At 39.5% G+C, this 23,789-nt stretch overlaps 1 protein-coding gene across 1 annotated transcript in view; it reads right to left on the minus strand.

Moving 5' to 3' along the window:
• Positions 1–22,819, minus strand: part of LOC124615726 (maspardin-like) — an 82,768-nt gene extending 59,949 nt beyond the window's left edge. Inside the window, exons 1-3 of the mRNA XM_047143795.1 lie at positions 22,570–22,819; positions 22,353–22,487; positions 13,625–13,730 (exon numbers count right to left, since the gene is read on the minus strand). Of these exons, the coding sequence (XP_046999751.1) occupies positions 13,625–13,730; positions 22,353–22,487; positions 22,570–22,668 (340 nt within the window). The 5' untranslated portion in view covers positions 22,669–22,819. The remainder of the gene's footprint in view (positions 1–13,624; positions 13,731–22,352; positions 22,488–22,569) is intronic.
• Between the last annotated feature and the right edge of the window lie 970 nt (positions 22,820–23,789).

Raw genomic sequence — 23,789 nt, forward strand, 5'->3', positions numbered from 1 at the left:
ACACACACAGGCATTCAAACAAACATTCTTCCCACACTACATATGTGAATGGAATGAGAAGAAACCCTAATAACTGGTACAATGTGAGATGCCCCCTGCCACAGACTTCATGATGGATTGCTGAATATAGACATAGATGTAGAAACTGATGACACTCAATCAGTGTTGTCACCCAGTTTATAGAGTACTCCAACATCCAGTGAAGTGGGACTCAGTAGTTACAGCAGTACAGGCAGTTAGTGGCCCACCATCCTTGTCATTGTTAGACACCCAAAACAGAAGCACTCTGTTCACCACTGGAATGTCACAAGATGAATGGAGCACAAACAAAAGTTTCTTCCATGTTGTTGTCGTCAGGGTCCCAGAAAAGGTAGTGCAATCAAATCCAAACTGCAGTCCAAGGCATCAACAGCTTAACTGCTTGTTCGAAGATGTCACTTGTTTCACATGCCACTAACTGGATCATCTTTGCACGTATATGCCTCGATCAGCAAGTGACAACAAAAGGCGCTAGTGTGCTACATGCTATCTTGCCAGTGCAAGCAAGATTGTGTGCAGCTAGAAATTAATGGAGGAATGGTAAAATTCCAGTCGAATACAGGTGTCTCCAATTTATGTGGAAACATAACAAATTGGCTCTCCACAGCTGTGGTACCCTCAGTACAGAATGATTTGAAACTGCTGTGGCATCAGAGTGTAGTCCAAGCTAATTATAAAAATGTAGCTCAGCAACTAACCCTGCTGGTATTAAACTCTTCAGCAGCAACTAAAATATTTGACTTGGACACTTTTGCCCTTTTTGTTTTTCAAATTCTAGACCAGTGATTCTAGGTTTGACAGCAATTCCATTCAGAGAATTTGATATGTTATATGTGCAATATAAATAATATAACCGACAACAGGTTATACAAAAATCCCATGTATCCTTACAGTAATCAGCAGTGTTTAAGTTTTGTGTGAGTTTCTGTAGAGCGCACATCCAGCGTCTTTCGTCCTTCATGATGAAGTCTAAGTGAAACTTGTGAAGTATGGAAGTGATATCCACAGTGTGGTCTAAATGGAGGGCAACACTCCTAGTAGTAGTTTAGAAGTGAAATTGATCACTTAGAATTTGTGGCGATTTTAAGTTTAACATCAGTGCCCAAGCTAAAGTAGATCTGTAGCCCATTCCTAGGCCAGAAGAATTGTTGGTAAAACTGGTGGGAGGTGAGGGGTGGGTGTGGTGGTGGTGGTGGTGGTGGTGGTGGTGGTGGTGGTGGTGGTGGTGGTGGTGGGGGGGGGGGGGGGGGGGGGGCAGGTGCATTTTCTCTGAAAGACAGATGCCGCCATCATAGTCTTCAGTCCAAAGACTGGTTTGATGCAACTTTTCGCAATACTCTATCCTGTGCAAGTCTCTACGAACACATTTTCCTCCAATCGTAAATTCATCATCCCTTGATGTGTCTCAGAATGTGTCCTATCAACCAATCCCTTCCTTTAATCATGTTGTGCCACAAATCTCTTGTCTCCTCAGTTCTATTCAGTGGCTCCTCATTACATGTGTGTTCTACCCGTCCACGTTTCAAAAGCCTCTATTCTCTTCTTGTCTATGTTTCATTTCCATACATAGCTACACTCCAAACAAATACCATCAGAAAAGACTTCCTAGCACTTAAATCTATATTCAACACTAAATTTCTCTTTTTCAGTAACACTTTTCTTGCAATGGACAGTCTACATATTATACCTCCTCAATTTTGGCCATCATCATTTAGTTTTCAGTTGAAATAGCAAACCTCACATACAATTTTTAGTGTCGTATTTCCAAATTTAATTGTCTCAGCAATACTCCATTTAATTCAGCCACATTCCATTATCCTTGTTTTACTTTTCTTGGTGTTCTATAGCCTCCTTTCAACATGCTTTACATTCCATTTATCTGCTCATTCCAAGTCATTTGCCATCTCTGATAGAATTACAATGTCATCAACAAACCTCAATTTTTTTATTTCTTGTCCAAGGACTTTAATTCCTACTCAAAATTTTTCTTTGGTTTGCTTTACCGCTTGTTCAATGTACATGCTGAATAACATCAGTGATGGGCTACAACTCTGTCTCACTCCCTTCTCAACCACTGCTTCCCTTTCATCCCCCTAGATTCCAAACTACCATCTTGTTTATGAACAAGTGTAAATAGTCTTTCACTCTGTGTTTTACCCTTGCTACCTTCAAAATTTCAAAGAGTATTCCAAGCAACACTTTCAAAAACTTTCTCTAAGTCTACCTCTAAATGTAAGTTTGCCTTTCCTTAACATCTCTTCAAAGAGAAGTCATAGGTTCTGTATTGTCTCCTGGGTTCTTATATTTATCTGGAATCCAAATTCATCTTCCCTGAGGTCGGCTTCTACCATTAGGTTAGTATCACTATAATCGGTTGCTATTTGGGGTCGAAAGGACTCCCACAATATTTCAGAGATACCTGGAGCAACTCATCCAAAATAACCTTATGTAATATGGCAACATGGGACCACACATTCTGAATCTATCAATATCATGATCATTTTAGGTCAACAGAAGTTTATGGTACCTATATTGCATACTGAATTTATTCAGAGTACACAACTTCCACATTTATTTGCCTATGCATTAGTTTCAGCATTAATGTTAATACTCCCATTAATTGATATTTATGTAACTGCAAACTGATTTATACATTAATTAATTTCTCTGACTGGGAAACCTTTTTGTCACTATCAATACATAAGTAACTCAGTATATAAACATCGTTATCTGCAGAGAAAAGTTATTCATTCTATAAATAGCATTTTGTAAGTCACTATCGAATACATGTTAGTAACATTCAGTTCCCTGCAATTTCATAGTAATTTGTGTAGTAATCTAAAAAGCACTGTGAGAGGTTCTAACTTTATGTAATTTTGCGTGTTTCTTTGCATAATGAAGATGATAACCAACTAAAGATACTGTTTATCTCATTCAACAATTTTCAACATGTATAAATTAATAAAATTTTTACTGTATTTTAGAAAAATATTTTTGTAACAATATTAAATTATGAACGTGATTATTGAAATCTTACATAAGCAGAAACCACTTTAGGTCATTCTTGTCCCAGTTTCTGTAAGGCGTACAGTGTACCTATTTAATTCAGGAATACATTGGATAATTTAAATCAAATGTGTCTAGTTTTTTGTTACACAGTCTGCACACAAGGAAAGGCTTTGGAGATGCAGAGACAAAGAATAAAAGGCACCAATTTTATTGAATGACTGACTGATTTCAGAATATCTGATGTATGCCTGCCACTTAATAGCAACTGCACCCTGGAAGTTAAGTACATGTGGCAATGTTTAAATTTCATGCAGTGCCTTCAAAATCTGCAGGTGATGTTTGAGAGGCTTCAAGTACGGCATTGTCTGCTCAATGCATGTAGTTCACTGAGCCAAACCTAAAGTACATATGACACATATTAAGTAAAGATGGGATCACATGGACACAATCAATAAAACACCAACCCTTAAGAACCTGAAAGAACTACAGTTGTTCCTGGAAAAAGTTAATAATTATGCAAAATTCATTCCCAAAGAGGCTCAAAATTCTTATCCCCATAGGATAGGAGTTACTTTTGTGCAGCCAAAGGTGTGCTAGAAAATGTTCTTGCAATTTGGCATCTTGTTTAGCAATTTCCAATCCAGGCAAACATTTTGCAATGCTTGCCACCAATGCGTCAGATTGTGGCATTGGTACAATTCGTCCCACAGCCACACCCACACCCACACCACAGAATGGAACCAAACCGCTAACTGAATTTCAATCTTAAAATGTTACCTATGGCATAGCAAAATTACTCACAACTAGGGAAAGAGATATTTGGCTATCATATACGGGGTCAAGAAGTTTCAGGTATCTCTCTATGACTAACAATAAGCTTCATATGATTACCAACACTTGTCCATCATCTGACTATTTGGCACACACTTTAAACTCCCTGTTAAAATGGCACAGTGACTGCAACCATGGGTGTTGTAACTATAACTACAAAATCCATTGTCAGCCCACCATGCAGCATTTTCTGCTTACTGTGTAGTGCAGATGAAAAGGTTAACAGGTAAAAAGCTCTTTGTTTCAACTTAGACACCAATCAGTGTCATACCCTTTACTAATTCCCAATTATGGCGTGAAAAGTGGAAATTTGAACAGGCAAGACTGGTGCAGCATTTCAACTCTTGGATGTGCCACAACCTCCCTCCAACCCACTCCCCCTGGCAAAGTGTACACACTGATTTCGAGACACCATTCTGAGGAACAATGTGGTTGCTAGCTGTTATTGAGGACCTCTAACTTCCCGTATGTGGCATAGACAGCTACCACCACTACAGCAGCTTCCACATGTACTCTATCCATTGTACTTTGAGTAGAGGGGCATTTTCCACCCTGGTTTCCAACACTGTCCCTCAATTCACGTCATCTTCCTTTCAGAATTTTTGAAAATGCTATGGTATTGAACACCTGATCACTATCCCTTTCCATCCAATTCGGAAGCCAAGCAAATGGTTAGGACCCTCAAAATACAGATTTGACATAGTGACTACAGCCAACTCTAGAAAAGCTCTCACCAGATTTCTTGCGACTTACCAGTCTATCCCCAAAAATGTGTAAAATTTCAGCTGGATTACATCAATCCAGCTGAAATTTTACACACGCACAAATGCACACCCAACTCAGTGGACCAAACATCCATGTGCACAGCCTTATTACTGCATGGACTCCCATGTAAGGGCTTACACTTTTGGCCAGAACTCTAGGTTTAACAATAGGGAGTAACAGATGTTTGAGGTTGTATCCAGCCAGGAGCTCATAATTAGGCACTGCAATCAGCTCTGGACTCAATGAGACGTAGCAACCTCTACTCGCCAGCAGCTGAATGGGCATGACTTGTACAACCACGCCCAGGACAAGCCTGCCCCTGCTACAATATCTGCCCTAGTTTTAGGTGCTAACAGGGAGTCAGTAATGGCCAGCAATGAGAAATGATGGAGATTGAACCACTCTCACCACCTAAGCCACTTCTGTCTAACACCAACACCAAACCTCCCCCCCTCCCACACCAAGCAATCTGCAGAGGTTGAGCATTCTCGGGCTGAAGTATCCTGGAGGCCAAACTGTTGTCCCCATCTGAACTATAGCTTACACCAACTCGTCAGCTGGCAGGATGCAGAGGCACCCCAGGAACTATTGTTCAGCTGTCAAGGTCACCAACAGGGCAGACATCTGACTCGGCCAATCATGATGAGGAAATAGCAAATGAGTGGCGATTTCATTTCAGCATCTCCTGTGCCTTCCCCCTCCCTCAACACAGTAGTCACAAGCTGGGCCATTTCTGGCCCCCACTTGCTGGTTAAATGCAGGGGTGGGGGGTGGGGGGTTGCTGCTTGCAGGCATGTGACATGAACACCTCCAGTGATGCAACAGTGTCTGTAAATATGGTGGCCCCACACTTTTCTGACAGTTCTCACTGTTCTATAAAGCCTTCCATACACATGACAGAGTGACTGATCTTGCCTGGGTTTGTAGTTTCCAATTCGGATTGCACCCTGGGCTCTGTGTATACTACCGAAGACTTTCTTTACACTATGAACTTTTATGCTGGCTAGCCATTAATTTCATGAACTCTGTCACTGACCACAGGAACCACCTGTTTGTTCTATCAGTCTCTGTGCCCAAGGCCTGTGTGACTGATCATTAACTGTGTTCTACCTACGCTGAATAGGATAAAAAACTGAGTTATTGTTAAAAGGACCCTGTCAGAAAGGTGGCTGAGTTTTATGCTATAAAGCTACCTTCTGAGGGAGGAGGGGAAATGGTTCTATAATTAGAGGTCACTTTCACTAACCAATTGCAAAGGTACCTCACTATTAATTAAGTGCAAGATTGCAGCAATTTCTCTGAAATGATACCACAGGTAACTACTTTTCAGTGGCCTAATAATTCTTTCATCTCTAATTGTTGATTTGGGGAAAATGGTGTGTGCTGGTGGAGTATACAAAGCCTGCCTCAGTAAATTTAAGGGGTCTTCTTTTTTCTGTTACCATGAAGAATAATCCATTGTATTCGTGGCCAAAAATTTGAATTTATCATCCTCTGCCTTGCACATTGTTTTCAAAGAGTTGAATTAAATTTCATTGTTGCATTTATTCATTACATGTCTAACAATGCTTCAAGTTGCCTCTGCTTCTGTCCTTTGAGTTCTATATTTGTTGGTGCACAGTTTTTGCTTTCTTGATGACACAATGAATTTTTGCAAAACAGCTTGTAGTGCATATTTCAGTGTTGATTAGATATAGTCCTCTGCATTAAATACAGCCTTGTCCTCCTGACACAGGATACTTTGATCCTAGATTAATCCTACTGGTCAGATAAAACATTTTATGATGAGACTCAAATCTACTTTGAAGAAGACAGTGGAAATTGTCTTTCTGCTGCCCTTGGGAATGTTAGTCTGTGCAACAAACTTAAGCTGGGAATCAGTGCCCTCCATCACTACTATTTAAGATTAATTCACTATTTAATCAATCACATATACAATGACTTCTCCATTATTTCTACTAACTTGAATTTGTAATCTCATTAAAGGGTTGAATAAGTTTACAACACATTCTACTGGGGACTTGTGCAGTGCAATAATTACTATCTTTTATGTCCTCAGTTCTATTACCGAAGCAAAGCACTAAGAGCAGTTCAGTGTGTGATACTTGTTAAGTGGTTATGTCTGTGTAACCTTCAATTTTTCAGACAGTGCACGAGTTAGGTAAATTAATATCGTATACTTCTTTATTCTCCAATAAATTCTGATACTTTGTAATTTTACATCTACATCAACATACATATTTCGCAAGCCACCATACAGTGTGTGGCACAGCATATCTTGTACCACTGTTAGTAATTTCCTTTCCTGTTCCACACACAAATGGAGCAAGGAAAAATCAAATGTCTATGCACATTCAGCTCTAACTTCTCTTTCTTGCCTTTGTAGTCCATATGCAAAATGTACATTGATGTCAGTAGAACCATTCTGCAGTCGTTCAACAATGCTGGCACTCTAAATTTTGTCAACAGCATTTCATTTGAGCTCATGGAGCATCTCCGCAATACTTGCGTGTCAATCAAAACTTGAGTAACAAGTCTAGAGGCATGCCTCTTAATTGTCTTCCTTTAGTCAAACCTCACAGGGATCTCCCAAGAAATTGAGTAGTACTCAAAAATGGGCTGCTCTAGTGTTTTGCATGCAATCTTCTTTACAAATGAACTACACTTTCCTAGAACTTTCCAGACAAACTAAATTTGACCATTTGCTTTCCCTACTATCAATATAAACTGCTTGTTCCATTTTTGATCTCTTTTCAGCTTCATGCCTGGATATTTAACTGATGTGGCTGTGTCAAGCAGCACACCACTAATATTCTAATTGAACACTGGAGGATTATTTGTCCTACTCATCCACATCAACTTACTTTTTTCTAGTTTTAGAGCAAGCACTCATTCATCACTAGAAATTTTGTGCAATTCATCACTAGAAATTTTGTGCAATTCATCTTGCATCTTCCTACAGTCACAAAATGACACTTTTCCATGCACTACAGCATCATCAGCAATCAATCACAGATGACTGTGCAAGGAAAGGGCAAGTCGAGTTTCACTTGAGTGATATTCATAAATCCATCCTGATATGTGGATTCTGTCTCAAGGAAATTTATTATATTCAGACTTAGAATATGGTCAACAGCAAACAATGTTAATTTTGTAGGTCATTTCTTTTATCCCTCTTATATACAGGCATTGCCTGTGCTTTGTTTTAGTTGCTTGGGACTTAACACTTGGTGAGTGGTTCACAATAAATACAAGCAATGTTAGGAGCCAGTGCTGTAGAATACTCTGTAGCACCAAAATTTCTTCCAGACCTAGTGATTTATCATTAACTCTTTCAGTAGCTTCTTAATGCCAATATCAATGTCCTCCATAGGGGAGATTGAATGGTGTTCAAATGAGGGTATGCCTGTACACCCCACCTGTGTGAACGATTTCTTAAACACAAAATCTGAAACTTCGGCTTTCTTTTTTAGATCCTCTAGTGCCCCACCAGACCGATGAGTGACTGAACAGAAGCCTTTGACTCTTATTTTTTGCAACACCAGAATTTTCTTGGGTTCTGGCAAAATCTTTCACTAAGGTACGACCTGTCACACATCAATCTTTATAAAGATGCACAAATGTCTACTGGCTTTCGCCTGTCAACATTTCCGTGTTCTTTTGTAAACTGAAAGTGCTCCGATTTCTGCTTCCTCAGCATTTTCCAAATTTTGTTTTTAAACCACAGTGGGTCTTTTCCATACTTAATCCATTTACTCGTTACATACTTCTGTGGAGTGTATTTAAAATCAATTTAAATGTCTTAATTCTGCTATGTCCAATACATCAAAATGAAATGGTTTCCATTTATTGTCTAAGTAAGAGGCTAGCAACTGTTTATCTGCTCTTTCCAGAATAAGAATTACTAGCCTTTTTGATGAGTTTATTAACGTTATAGTCACCATCATCACCATGACGACATCATGATCACTAATCCTGTCTCTGTCCGACACCGTTGATAACATCAGACCTGTTTGTAGCTAAAAGGTCTAAAATATTTTCAGTGTGTGGGTTGTCAAACTAGCTGCTCAAGACAGTTTTTGGAAAATGTGATCAGAACTAATTCAAAGACAGACTGTCCCTTTCACCTGCAACGAGTTCATAGATGCCCCAGTCTATACTTTGTAGTTTAAAGTTGCCTCCAACTAATATTGCACGATTGGGCCTTTTCTGCACAACTGAGCATAGACTTTCTTTGAATGATTCTATAACTGTTATGGTTGAATCCATTAGCCAGTAAAAATATACAATGATTAACTTGGGTTCACAAAGGCCAGTTATTCACATCCAAATAAATTCCAGTCCAATTCAAATTTCCCCTCTACAGACAATATTTTTGTTGGCCGTAATGAACCCCACCCCCATCCCTATGGAGTCTAACCTACCTTTCTGACATATGTTCCATGCTTTGTTAAATATTTCAGAGCTTCCTACTTCATCCAGTAGTTGGTTCACACTATACTCCAAGTGCAATATCTTTCCTGAAGGATGGGGATAGTAAAGTCAGTAATCTGTAATTTGAAGCGTATTGACTGGCAAGTGTTCAGAGGACCTCACACTATCACTTACCCTAAAAAACCTATGTATACTCCATAAGCACTCTGCTAACCATGAAGCTGCTTCCTCTCACCTATCCGTGTGATTCTTAGAATTCTCCACTATGTACAGATAGTCCAAAATTCTATACCGAAAACTGTCAAAGAACTAACAGAGTCTTTGGTTGAGACACTCCACTTGACTTAAAACTGAAAGACCTCAGTCCAATCAAGTCTGGAAGTATCATACTGTAAATTGTTAAGCTCTGCTTACACCCCCATGAGTGAGGCCCACAGTCACCACCTCTCCCACCAGTTGCCCATACAAACTGAGGATGGCCTCAGGATCCAAGCAACAGGAGTCACTGGTGCACACACGAGCCAAAACTTTAGTCATATTGGACTTCTTTTCAACCATGGACACTTTCCCTAAGAGGCTCCATAACACACCTAAAACTAAAGCTCCCAATGTCTACTAAACTCCTCCCTCAGACCCTGCTGAAGAGCAGCCACTTGTCCAACCACAGTGTCAGTGGGGGAGGCCAAAATGCTAGTCCCCACATTGACACACCGCCATGAAGGGTGCAAACACTTTACAACCAGGCAACCCACTGTGGTGAGTCTGCGTGCCCCACGTCAGGCACGCTGTCAGGTACCTCAACAGAAGAGACTTTGGGGGAAACAAGCAACACCTACTGTATCCCCACGTGAAATGCCAGTTTATTTGCCACTGCTACACTCCGAGACTGCAGCCTACATATGGGTGTCCACAGCCAACACCGCCTTCAGCTGTTCACCAACTGTGGCCAACTCATCCTGCATCTGTAGACAACATGCACACTCCTAACTTGCCTCACAACTAAAATTTGAATGATAACGATAAGTAAATAAAAAATGAGTTTCTTTCTTGCTTTTTATCATTTTTACTCTCACCTTTTCAGTCCATCATTTGCAATTCATAAGTGACTGAGGATTATCAAATCCTGCACAATTTCTTTAATGTTTGACAATATCATCCCTCTTATGCAAAAACCACAAATGTTCAAAAATGGCATTTATGACTGATGTGCGTTGAGAGTTTCAGCATTTGTGTTCTTTATTATAGCAAAACCTCAAATGTGTTTTTGTGACAGAGCAGGAAAGGTCCACTTTCATGAAAGATTAGAAAAAGTTCACTTTGTAATGCCACAAAAAATGTGGACCATTCATAATTTTGGAACTTTTGCGGTTGGTTGGTCAGTTTGGGGGAGGGGACCAAACAGCGAGGTCATGTCTCATTGGATTAGGGAAGGATTGGGGAGGAAATCTGCTGCACCCTTTTAAAGGAACCATCCCAGCATTAGCCTGATGCAGATAACCTAAATCAGGATGGCCGAACACGGGTTTGAAATGTCGCCCTCCCAAACCAAATGCGAGTCCAGTGTTGGAACTTTTATGACATACTGTTTAATGCCAGAACTGTGAATGTTTCGGTGCTTTTGGCATACCACTGAATGCCCACAGTTCATTGAGCAAATATGGATGTTATACATACATACATACAACAAATTACCTTACATGCTATGACAGTTATGTGTTTCATTACTATTTACATCATTCCACATGTAACAGTGTGACTGAAAATACTGCACTGAGTTTATTACAGACCTGTAAAAAAAGACAACTTCATTAGTTACAGAGTACACCAATATCATTATTCAGCCATCAGAAATACGACCATGTCTTTGGTTCTCAGTTTTAAACAAGAAATTGTTTGTTTTTTAGAGTGTACCAATCAAAGCATCTCACTTTGTCCCAGATCTTATGGATCCATGTGACAAAGTTTGGCCTGCAAGACATACTGAGCCAACCAGCTCCGGTGAGTGTTAATGCTTGTGGTAAAAATCAGTACTACAGATACTGTCAATCAATATGAAACAAACCCACATAAAAATGTATTGGAAGAAAAAGTAACAACCTTTCTGAACTCACCTAAGTTGCATCAATACGATTTTTATTATAAAATCGTAAACATTTTCTGTTTTACAGTTGTTATGACACTGAGAATACAAGATGAAAATAAACTGCCAAAATGTTTTAGGGAACAAAAGGAGGCTGAAAGAACTGGATCCTATGTACAGTGTGACCAGGGTGACTCTTGCTACCTTTTTCATGGCAGAGTACAGATGACATTTTATTTTAGCTGGTGCACACCACCAAACCAGGATATAAAATGGCAAGAAGTTCAGACCAACAATGTCAGTTCATCACCAAATCATATGTAAAAGAGACTGGAAGGTTGAACAACAAGGAATATGCAAAATAGTTGAGGTATTTCATGTTTATTCCTCTGACCCGACTGCTGCGATTTTCTCTTATCTATCTTAAATTTGATAGTAGCTATGGTGAGAGGAGCCCTTACTTATACTGTGATAATACTGTTCAGCAGTAGAAACTTAACGCACACTGACCACATGAATTGTCACAAGTGATGACGATTGCATAAGCCAGCACATCTTGAGTTATCCTTCCATCAGATTACTCTAATATTGACAAGTCATCAACGATGTTTCTGGACTCTAAACTAAATTTTACAGAAATTTACAGTGACTATAAAGCCAAATGTGAGGACAACTGGAAACTAATGTCTTCCAAAATACATGCATGTATTCCACAATTACTTAATTTAGACCAAAGAAAGCTCAGTGTTGTAAATGTTGCCAACGTAATTAGACGACAATACGAAAAGTTGAAGCAAGATGAGTGTGGAAAATATTTATATGGGCAATAAATCCGGGTCAAAATAAGTACAATGAAGACAGAAATGCTATACACAGTGGTGCTGTGGATGTAAATTTCTATCTAAAAGCTGTGTTCAACACCCACTGTAACAATCCTGCAGCTAATGATTCCACCTGGGAAAAACTGGCAGTGTATAATTTGAGCACACAAAATCTGGGAATTGTAGAAGATACATGTTAGTTGAAGAATGAGGCAGATCATAAAATAGGATGAAATGCTAGACATCACACAGTGAGAATGGTGCTAGATGGATGCGAATGTCACCAGACCTCTACATTTGTTTCTATGCGCACTGTCACGCGTAACAATTATCCCAACTTGTAATCTATTGACCATGCATTCTTGAAGTAGATTACACGGTAATCAACTGTATTCCTTCTCAAACAGGGATCAAAAGCAGTTATGCGCCACTGGGAACTCCAAAAGTTGCACAAGGGATCTTCATCCTTTCATCATCCACACTATACTGTGAGAGTATTTTCGGAACTTGACAAGTGACTAACACATCTAAAATTTCAAAATTTTAGAAATAATTTAACATCTTTCAGTTTTTCATAATTTTATGGTGATTCTGATATATCAGCATTGTGGGGGGGGGGGGGGGGGCGGGGGGAAAGGAGTGACATTTTTCGTATGTGTGTATTCCATGGCATACATGAAAAAAAACCTTCCAATTGCTACAGAAGAAAGGACACGTGCACACTGTGCGAGGAACAGATGATTCCATGGGGAATCCAAAGACCATTATCAAAATACGTTGATTGATGTAACTGCCCATGACACACTGTCTGAACTAGGCACTGAAGAAGACTGATGCAGATTAAAAGGGTTGTATGCAGGAGACTTCTTGCTTACAGTTAGTTTGTACTAAAACTTCTATCAGTAGTATCTCTTCATTCTTTACTCTGTGAAAGGTATATTGAAGCAATAAAATTGGAACTAGATTCAATATACATATTTTACTTGCTGTATGTATGTGAAAACCTAGTCTGTCTTCCTAATGCCAGAACAACAAACGTGCAATACAACCACTGCCCTCCTCCCTTTCCCTGCCAGAAAAGATGGAGTTACAACTGTAAGTCTGATATCTTAACATTTTGAAGTGTAGTGCCAATAAATCTGAACAAAAAGTTTTCTTAAAACCGCTCAGGCAAATTTACGGCTCTATGAAACATTAAATTGCCTGTATCCCAAAAGCAGTAAAATGCACATTCGTTGTTTTGCCACACATGGGATCATATAGTGTACATCATTTTTAGTTCCATTTCATTTTTGCAAGTCTATTTTTCAGTTTGTTTTTTCTTCAGGAAGAATGTGTTAAAGGCACTCATGTTGTTTTCATTTAATTCTCATTTCTAGAAACTGGTCGTTAGCTTTTGCTCTATGTTCATTTGAACACCTCCACTGTCATAAGAATACATCTTGCATCATACTTGACTGCTGGGATTATTTATAAGAAACTTCACTGTCTTGTAATATGTATGGCAACATTTCTACCTTCGGTCTCTCTCTCTCTCTCTCTCTCTCTCTCTCTCTCTCTCTCTCTCTCTCTCTCCTACACGAGTTTCAAAAATGGAGAAGGTGTTGGAGAACTTGACAATAATGGAAGTCGCAAAAGAGCTTACCTAATGATGCACCAAATAAATGCACCTTATTGATGCACAGATAATCCAACAATCTTCTGAAACCTTCACACCATTCTTTAACAGACCAATAAACAGGATTCTCTGCCTGAAAAAAGAATCAGAGACAAAGCAAAAATTATTGTAATCTCTTCTTATGTCTGGGGCCAATTCTACAGAAAAGTCTTAATTCACAATGCCACAGTTATCAAATGCCACACTGAATGACTTGCAACATAATTCCCTCTCAACAACATTACTTCCTGAAGAATACACTATATTGACGATTACTGCACTATATCAAACATTGTGTGTCACACGATGGCTGACTATCCTTCCTTGTGTTATCGGCAATGGTCACATAGTGGCATTCTTGATATGAAAAATTCATGCTAACTCAACAATTTGATTAAAGGACCACCAAACAATGTTTAACTGAATAATCACATAATTCAAATGCTGGTATCTCATTAAAAATAAAACATTCTGTTAAAATATAGCACAACATTACAAGTATGCTGAAAGCTCTTCATGCCAAATGTAGATTCAGAACCTGACTACTTTTTTCCTCACGTTCCATTCCACTTTTCGAATTTTCAGAATACAGAATCAATAATAATCATATCCATTTCCCCATGTGTACTTTGAAATCCACCTTATGTTGTGAACCACTACCAATTCTTCCTTCCTTGTTCCATTCACGTATGGTGCATGGGAAGAATGATTGTTCGTAAATCTATTTTTTGGCTCTAATTTCTTGGATTTTCTTGTCATCATCACTTTGCAAGATGCGAGAAAGTAATGTTTGCCAAATCTTCCCGAACATAATCTGTTGGAATTTTAATAGTAAACCCCTGTGTGATGCACATTGCCTCTCTTATAATGACTGCACTGGAATCTGTTGGGTATTCTGTAATGCTGCCATGCCAACTAAATGATCCAGTGATGAAATGTGCCATTCCTTGATGACTATTTGCTATCTGACTACAGTTATGAGCAATATTCAAGATAAAGTTACTTTAAATTGTTGGCAACAACAGTCAAATTTCCATGTTTTGAAAGAAATAATCTGCACTGACCGTAGAGTACTTTTAATAAAAATCACGACTGGTATAGTGCCACTAGAACACGCATACTTGCGTGATAAAGATTCTTTTTAACTAGTCACTGCTGAAAGGCAACTGCCTTAGAGTAAATCACCATAATTCACATCAAGTTGTAAACAAACAGTATGCTAAAAGCACTAGTCAATATTTAAAATGAAAGAGATAGCACCATATGCAGGAAGGTGGTTGAGTGGCAGCAGGCAAGGCAGTAGTGCTTCCTGCTTATGGCGCGGATCTGCTGCCCCCTTCTTTTAGAAATGGACTACCGCTTTTAGCGCATCGTTTTCAATATGATGTGAATTATGGCAAGTGGTTCTAAGGTAGTTACCCTTCGGTGATAACTAGTTAAAAGGAGTCTTAATCACCTGAGGATGCGTCTTCTAATGGCATGAAACAGATTGTGATTTTTTAATAAAAAATATTCTGCAGTCAGTGCAGATTATTTCTTTCAAAATACCGCAGAATCAGTCAAACAAGTGTTTCGTAAGCCAATTCTTCCTCGATGAATTAATTCCCTCAAGATTCTCTTAAAGAACCTGAGCCTGGCATCTGCTTTTCCTATTATTTGTTTTATGTGGTCATTCCACTTTAGATCACTCCATATGATTACTTTTCGGTATTTTGTGGTAGTTAAAGTTTCCAGTGATTTGTTATCAACAGTGTAACCTTGTTATGGTGGGTCTCTCCAGCTATTTATGTGCAATTTGTTACACATGTTTACCTCCAGAGTCAATATCTAGTCCATGCACTAATTATCAATCCTCTGCAGGTCTTTCTGCTTTCTACTATAGTTTTCTAGCATTACAAACTTCTCAGAGAAAAGTGTACCACCTGTGAACAGTGTTATGCAGCTTCCAACATTATCTGCTGGATGATTTCTGTACACTGTAAATAACAGTCCTATCCCACTTGCTTGGGATATCCTGGCATTACCTTAACATCTGTCAATTTTGTTTCATTAAGTGTGGGACGTTAAAGTTCATAGGCAAGGAAGTTCATCCATGATGATTTTTGTAGACAAGACTTTCCTTCTCCAAAAACATACTAACAAATGAGCATACAATATGTTCCATAATTCTGCAATAGATTGATGTCAATGATATAGGCCTATATAGTGTTAGCCATATATGGCCGATGTGGAGCCGGCAAAGGAGAATGCAGCTCTTGCAAGTGGCTCGCATGGATGACCGCCATACATTCATTGTTTCCTTGGTAAAACATATTTATTTGGTATACTGATGTTGTGCCATTCAGTATCCCAGACTGCGAAAACTTTGTGGTGGAAGGCCGATCAAAAACAAGTCTCCAGCAGGCCAATCTCCAGAGTTGGAGGCGGCCAGGGAGTTCATTGCCTGGGATCCCGACACGTCCTGGGGTCCAAATGAAGGTCACTGAATGTCCAGTGTAGCCGAGGGTGTAAAGAGACTCCTGGATAGTCAGTACCAAAGGATGGTGAGGGAAGCGCTGGTCAAGAGCTTGTAGGCTGCTTAAGGAGTCACTACAGATAACAAAGGACTCCCCAGTGCAGGCGAGGATAGGCTCATAAGCGTGATAGATGGCGGCCAACTCTGCATTGAAAACACTGCAGCCAACCAGCAAGGAGGGCTGTTCCCTATGTCCAACATGAGCATAAGCAAAAGCAACAAGATCGTCAACCGTTGATCCATCGGTGTAGACTATTTCTGAGCCCGGAAACACAACGAGAATAGACAAAAATTGGCAGCGGAGGACTCGGGTGGAACTGAGCTTTTGGGTCTTGCGATAGGTCCAGATGAAGCTGTGGCCGAGGCATGGACCTTGGAGGTGCATGCAAGTGGACCCGCAGAAAAACTGGTAGAGAGAATGTGTCAAGTTCAGTAAGAAGTGAACAGACATGGACTAGAATGCCCTGTTCTTGGCCGCATTGCAGGAGATGGATTGCTGTGTTAGGAAAAACGAAATGGCAATTGAGATGGAGAGGTAAACTATGAATGTGGGCAGTATAATTTGCAAGCAGTACTTTCTGCTTAAGCCACAATGGAGGAACGTCAAGATTCCACGAGGCCCATCCGGAAAGCTCTCGTTGCAAGCCGAACTCCACAGTGGTGAATAGTGTCCAGCTGCTGCAATGCAGACGGCAATGCTGAACCATGCACCATGCTCCCATAATCAATACAGGACTGCATGAGGGCTTTGTACAGCTGCAGCAGAGTAGGAGATCACCAACCCATTTGGTGTGACTCAGGCATCAATTGAAATTAAGATACCACCAGCACTTTTCCTTAAGCTGACAAAGATGGGGAAGCCAAGTTAAGCGGGCATCGAAGACCAGTCCAAAAAGCTCTAAGTCTCTTCTATATCAAGAAGTTGGTCAGTGAGGTAAAGCTCTGGATGGGGCGGACAGTACAAGGATGACAGAAGTGCTTGACCCAAAGTCTTGGCAGCTGAAAACAAAGTCATGAATGAGGGCCCATGACTGCACATTTTGTATGGCTCCCTGCAACCAGCATTCAGCCACACCAATAGTAGAGCACATGGAAATACAAAAAATGTCAGCATATAGGAGGGGAGTTACCGAGGACCCTACTGCTAGTGTGAAACCATTAACAGCTATTAAAAAGAGAGGGACATTCAGACAGAGCCCTACAGGGTCCCATTCTCTTGGATACGGGGTAAACTGTGGGAAACATTGTTGCAAACTTGGAAAGTGTGGGGTGACAAGAAGTTTTGTATAAAAAGCAGGAGTGGGTCCCGGAGACCCCACTCATGAAGAGTAGTGTAGATGTGGTGTTGCTAAGTTGTATCGTAGGCCTTTCGTCAGGTCAAAAACGACGACAATTAGGTGTAAGGTGATGTTGCCAGGAAAAAGTCAATCAAATGGCAGACTCCAGGTGGACCAAGCTGTCAGTAGTGGAGAGCCCTTGGCGAAAACCATCCCAGGACGGAGCCAGAAGGCCCTGAGACTCAAGAAGCCAACACAAACACCGGCTCACCATACTTGGGGGCAGCTTGCACAGAACGTTTGTGTGGCTGACAGGATGATAGCTATGTACATCTAGTGGGTTCTTACAAGGCTTTAGCACTGGAATGATCCACCATTGCGACAGGAACTTGTCATCACTCTAGATGCGGTTGAAGATGGCATGGATGTGGTGCTGGTAATCTAACAGATACTTAATCATTTGGGAATGGATACAGTCTAGGCCAGAGGATGTGACAGGACAGCCGGCAATGAAGTCAAATATTCTACAGTGGCAGTATCAAACAAACTAGTCTCTTGTTAGGAGATACATGTTGTCGCCAGGGTGACTACATTGAAAAGTAAGTATGTAGATATGAAGAATAAAGACACAGAACGTTAATAATGCTTGTATTACTTAAAAATGCTTTAAAAGGTTTCACATCAATTCAGACATTACTTTTCAGCACACCCTTATCTATGAGAACCACTTTCTCCAAATTCTCCCAATAAACCTTTCCTACTAAGAACCTGATGTGCTCATTCCCATTCACATCACTTCACAATTTTACGCCAAGATATTTAATCGCCTTCACTGTCTCAAGCAACACACTACTAATGCTGAATTCAATCATTACAAGATTTCACTATAGAGCATGCTTCTTCATGTATTTAGAGTTATACTCCCCTCTTACAATGCTGGGCCTTATGGGCTACCTTCTGTACAAGATACAGATGCTGAACATTTTAGGATCTGGACCCAGACACAATTTTATCACAAAACTAAGTTCTTATTTAAGCCCATATTCTGAAGATAAAAAACAATGCATTAGTTAAAGAAACACATCACAGTTCAGAGAAATAGTAGTAGGCCTACAGCCATAGAAGTCTCCTCATTAATAACTTAACTTCTTACTGTTAATTACAGCACTTTTTCAAATATGGAGAGATTTGGTTAAATGAAAACCAGTAATTATGAATTATATACATGAAATAATGCTAGAACTCAACTCACTTCTCTCAGAGACCATCAAATATCTTCTGACCTCAATATTCCCCTCCCAATAGATGCATTACCCAAAAAAGTATGCAGCAAGAGGAATGTTTTATACAAGTTGTTGGCTTTGGCTAGTGACTTAATGTTAATGGCTGCTGTCACATCACCTTTCACTGCATATACCCACAGTTTCGTTGTTAGCTGGTGAAGCCAACGAATATGAAAGCACAAAAAACTTGTTACGTTGGAATGTGGTTGGCAAAGCCTACAAATGTGACATTAAAGAAATCTGGTTGTAACAAACAGATTTGTAGCTTAACTCATTTGAAAACATTGTCAACATTAACTGCACACTGTTTACGGCATTTGCTGTATGTTTCCTATGTCACTGGCCAAAGTCGACACTCCTCTGCATCTGGAGGTATTACAGACTCACTTCAAGGTTTTCAAACAACTTACGGGAATTCAGCAAGGTAATATTTACAGCAACCGCTGATATTTCAGTGGGAATACACCCCACCATTTTCGAGGCACAAAGTCCCTTGAAAATGGAGGAGTGTACTCCCAATGAAATATTGGCGGTTGCTGTAAATATTACCTGGCTAAATCCCCGTAAGTTGTTTGAAAATTGTATACACAAGGAGAAACGCTGGTATCTCACTTCAAGGTGCTAATGATGCGTAAAATTGTTTCAAAACACTCATTAGAACTGGAAATACGGAAGCGTCCGATCCCACCCGTCGGCTTTGACCCATGACGTCACAAATATGGCGGAAACAAAAACAAACACACACACATTCCACAAGAAGCCTAATGACACTAACGGGACAAGCGCGGGAAATGGGGTGTTTTGGGTGGTGGGCAAACGAAATATAAACAAATTTAGACGCCTTGCGTAGCTACAACGTGTAAGTGAAGACAGCCATGCATGAATACCCACCCACCTCCCCAGGGGTCATAACCCATAGAAGATAAAAATGCTTCAGTAGCTGATTAGTGTTTTTTGCCTTTTAAAAAAAAAAATCTCACGGGATAGAATGAACAGATCAGAAAGATAAATATAATAAACTAAAACAGAAATTCGAGGAAACAGATAATTAAAATAAGAAATAAGTGTTTTTAAATTTAAAAAATCTCAAGAGATAGAATGAACAGACCAGAAAAGTAAATAAAATAAGATAAAACAGAACTGGAGACAGCCACACTCAAACCAAACTCCGCGCCATCTTGACGTCACACACGACAACACCCTTACGTCACGGGTCAAAGCCGACGCGTGGGATCGGACGCTTCTGTCGACCCTTAGAACTCTGATGAATACGTAAGAACTAAACATTGTCATTACTCCTCCTTGTGTTAGCTCGATTGAAATCTTGTCTTTTCCTCACCAGGATTTAATTAACACACTCTCACAACTAAAACACTTCAGCCATAATTTCACTACAGTACTAGGGGAATATACTTTTAAGTATTTATATCCCTCAGATGATAAACTACTTACCAATATTTTGGCACCTGTTAACTACAGTAAGAGGAAATCATTTTCAATACTGGAAATTTCTGGAGGGAGCTAGACAAAATAAGGGAATGGCAACCACTCATCTATAGTAGATCAATGTGTGAAGCACAGAAACATGTAAAAGAAAACAGCATTCACACCAGCTTTCGAGTTCTAGCAACAGCACACACACACAGCTACAAACACCCAAGCACACACTCCTGTGGCCTTGGCAAAAATAATTATTGATACTCAGTTAATGTAAGTGGTTCCCTGAGTGTGAGTGAGTGAGTGTGTGTGTGTGTGTGTGTGTGTGTGTGTGTGTGTGTGTGTGTGTGTGTTTTGCCGGAAAAAGAACTGGTGCTCAAAAGCTAGTGTGATTGCTATTACGCATTTCTGTGCTCCATACATTGATCCGCTACAAGACATAATTCAGATGCACGTCAATAAAAATTCAGTGCCTGACTAAGGTGAAGGGGAGATCACAGTACACTGTGAGTGGGTGATTCTAACAAACAGAATTAACTATTTCAGAACGCTATATTTTATCGCAATCAATTAGACCACTGGTATTCATTCCTCTGAGTATCGACTATTAATTCAAAGGTGTCTAGGTCAAATATTACAGTGAGTAGATATTTATCAGAAGCACAAGCATTGTTACCACCTTCATTTCCACCACCACCATCATTTCAGTGTAGACAAACTTAATGGACATGAGTGCCAACAAGAGCACCTCAAGCATTGCAAGAGGACATTTACAGAAACCGTGTGCCAAGAGCTTGATCAATTATGTTGATTCCTTTATCCAGTTGAGATCTGGGAGGGAGGTATTAAATTGCCTGAAAGCATGTTCAAAGAAATCACATTTAAGTACAGTGTCACTTTCGAGACAACAGACTGTGCCTTAACAGATTTCACTTAGATTCAGTTATTTTCTAAGCTTTCTCTTCATGTTGGATAGGAAAGAGGTTTGGTTTGAGATTGGGTGGCCCTTATGATACTCATGGAGTATTATGCTGCGGCAATTGTGTACCAAACATTCTCTGTATTACATTCATATAAGGTGCAAGTTTAAATTTTTATTCACAACTGGGAGTGTAGCTGCAAGGTTAGACAATATGATTCAAAAGTACTGAAGTACACAAGAACACAAGGTTCAGTGTCATCCAATAACAAATTTTGAATCTATTGATTACACACAAATTTTGAAGATCCAAGCACTACTTTTGAAAATTGTGTCCTCTAAAGAATATTAAATTATTAGCACAAACTTCCACAGAAAAAAAGTTTAATGGGAGCATTTTACAAGACTAAATCAAATGTTAATAATTATTGTTGTTATTAAGTGTAACAAGTATAAGATAATGGAGTTATGTATAATTGACTGAGTTGGTGCATTTGCTAAATGCTGGCCTCAGATTCAAAAGGTGGGGACTTGAGCTGCATCTGGTCACCCCGAGTTAGGTTTGAGGAATGATGCTTCCTTTACTCAGGCCACGAGTGGCCTATATTGTCCTCTCCTCTTCAGACGTGTGCATTCATATGCCTGTATCACTTATGTATTCTTTGTATTAAGCCAACAGATCATACGGCATTTTAAAACTGCTCTTGGGCAGATAAATTACAGATGATATATTGACACTCACGGTCATGACAGTTTTGTACTAAGGAAGTTTTTGTGATTTTGGTGCAGAGTTATCAGATAATGTGTACTGCAAAGTTATTATACAATAAATGTACAAGTAGGCCTAACTAGAAGTACGACTGTCATATCTAGACTATATGTAAAAGTCAAAGCATCAGCATTAAACCAAAATATGTCTGTAGAATCTGACGGTGAGAAAAGGAACGTTTAAATGTATACTCAGGCTATGTCATAAAAACAGTACACAGTGGTGCTGATGTTTTAAAACGCTGAAATTTAAATAAGTCGACAGTATTAATGGCTACATTCACAGAAGTTGGAAACAAACCAGTGCATTTTATTCAATATTACGCATATACTACAATATTTCGATACACTGGGAACTAATGACACACCATGGCGACACCCAGCGCAGTTCCTTAGGTGATAATATGAGGAGCAGCCTGGTATGCCCTTACTACTCACCTGCGCAGTACACGCTAAACAAAATGAGTAGAATGATATGGTTCGTATTTTATTAAAACAGAATTATGAAAAGACTCACCGATATTACCCTATACCCCTTGGCATTTAAGGCAAGTATTTGTTTGAAGAAAACATCAGCTGTCCCACTGACAGGTGGCAGACAAACTAACGGCGTTTTTACATCTTTCGGCCCAGAATCATACACTTTCCAGCCCTGTAAAAATAAATAGAGTATTTTAAATTCTCCATACTTTGCTGTATTTATAGCCAGCACACAATTTCACTCGCGTGCTTGCCTTAGACGCGTCCGTGTCAACGACAATTTTACGCAATGGTATACTGCTCCTGAAGCTCAGATATTCCTGTGACTGAGAAAAATCACTGGTGTAACTCATATTTTCATTAGCACAAGGCTCCCGTATAACCAAGCCACTGTCAACAAAATCTACAACCGAACGCAAGCTTTCGGCGCTCACATTTCAATCCAATCACTTTCCCACACCTCTCGTTTGACATCACACGTCGTCAGAGACGCAACAGATCAAAGGCAACACTTCACAGATATTACAGATGTTCCGATAAACTGAATGCGTCACTTCATGCGGTTTAATATTTTATACCACTTTATGTCATCCATTATTGAAATATTCTTTAGAGCACTCGGACATTAATATCTCCTCCCTTAAATTCTTGAAAAATTTGATTAAAATTTCCCTCGCTGCCGCTAAATTCATTAACATTATCACAGAGCAATTACTTTGGAATTTTTGGGTATATTTTTCCACAAAAACACTGTAAAATGTTTGAATTCTTTTTATCTCACACCTCGGGAGCTATTTTTCTCTTCTTTCTTTCACTGTGTGTGTTGCGCATTGATGGAGATTCTGTCTATACCACCTAGACAGTTTCGTCATTAATGTAAAGAACTATTACCTACTCTTTTCAGTTGTGTTGTAGCACTTCATAAACGTATCATACATTATGTATATGAATTTAATTAATTACATTCGAGTGAATTAACGAAGAATTAGTGAGCATACACATATACTTATTTCAGTTATGGATCACAAAATTTTGCTATCTGTAACTGGAGTAAAAATATGTAAATGTCTTCCTGGATCACTGTGGATTTTTAATATGACTAGGTCGCAACTCGTTAGTGAACACTTATTTGTCATAAGTGTTCTCTATCTTGTTAATTTCAGTTCTGAACTTTGGTTACCTGTACTATAAATTTTAATGGTTTTTATATTCATGTCTGTTATTCTTATATTTGTTTCTTATTTTCCAGTGGATACTTTTGAAAAAGAACAGCACAGGTTTTTTTTTCATTTATTTATTGGCTTTTGTACGAGGGTGGTTTGAAATGTTCTCGGAATCATCACGAGAGGTCAGCGCTAGCACAACGAGTTGTTCACGTTGATATTAATTGGACTGTCGTCTGTAAACACGTGCCACGTCAATGCTCTTGGAAGAGAGCTGCAGCGGAGACGAGTCTGTTGTTGTTCCCGCTCAG

The sequence above is a fragment of the Schistocerca americana genome, chromosome 5, assembly GCF_021461395.2.
Source record: "Schistocerca americana isolate TAMUIC-IGC-003095 chromosome 5, iqSchAmer2.1, whole genome shotgun sequence".
NCBI classification, from domain to species: domain Eukaryota; kingdom Metazoa; phylum Arthropoda; class Insecta; order Orthoptera; family Acrididae; genus Schistocerca; species Schistocerca americana.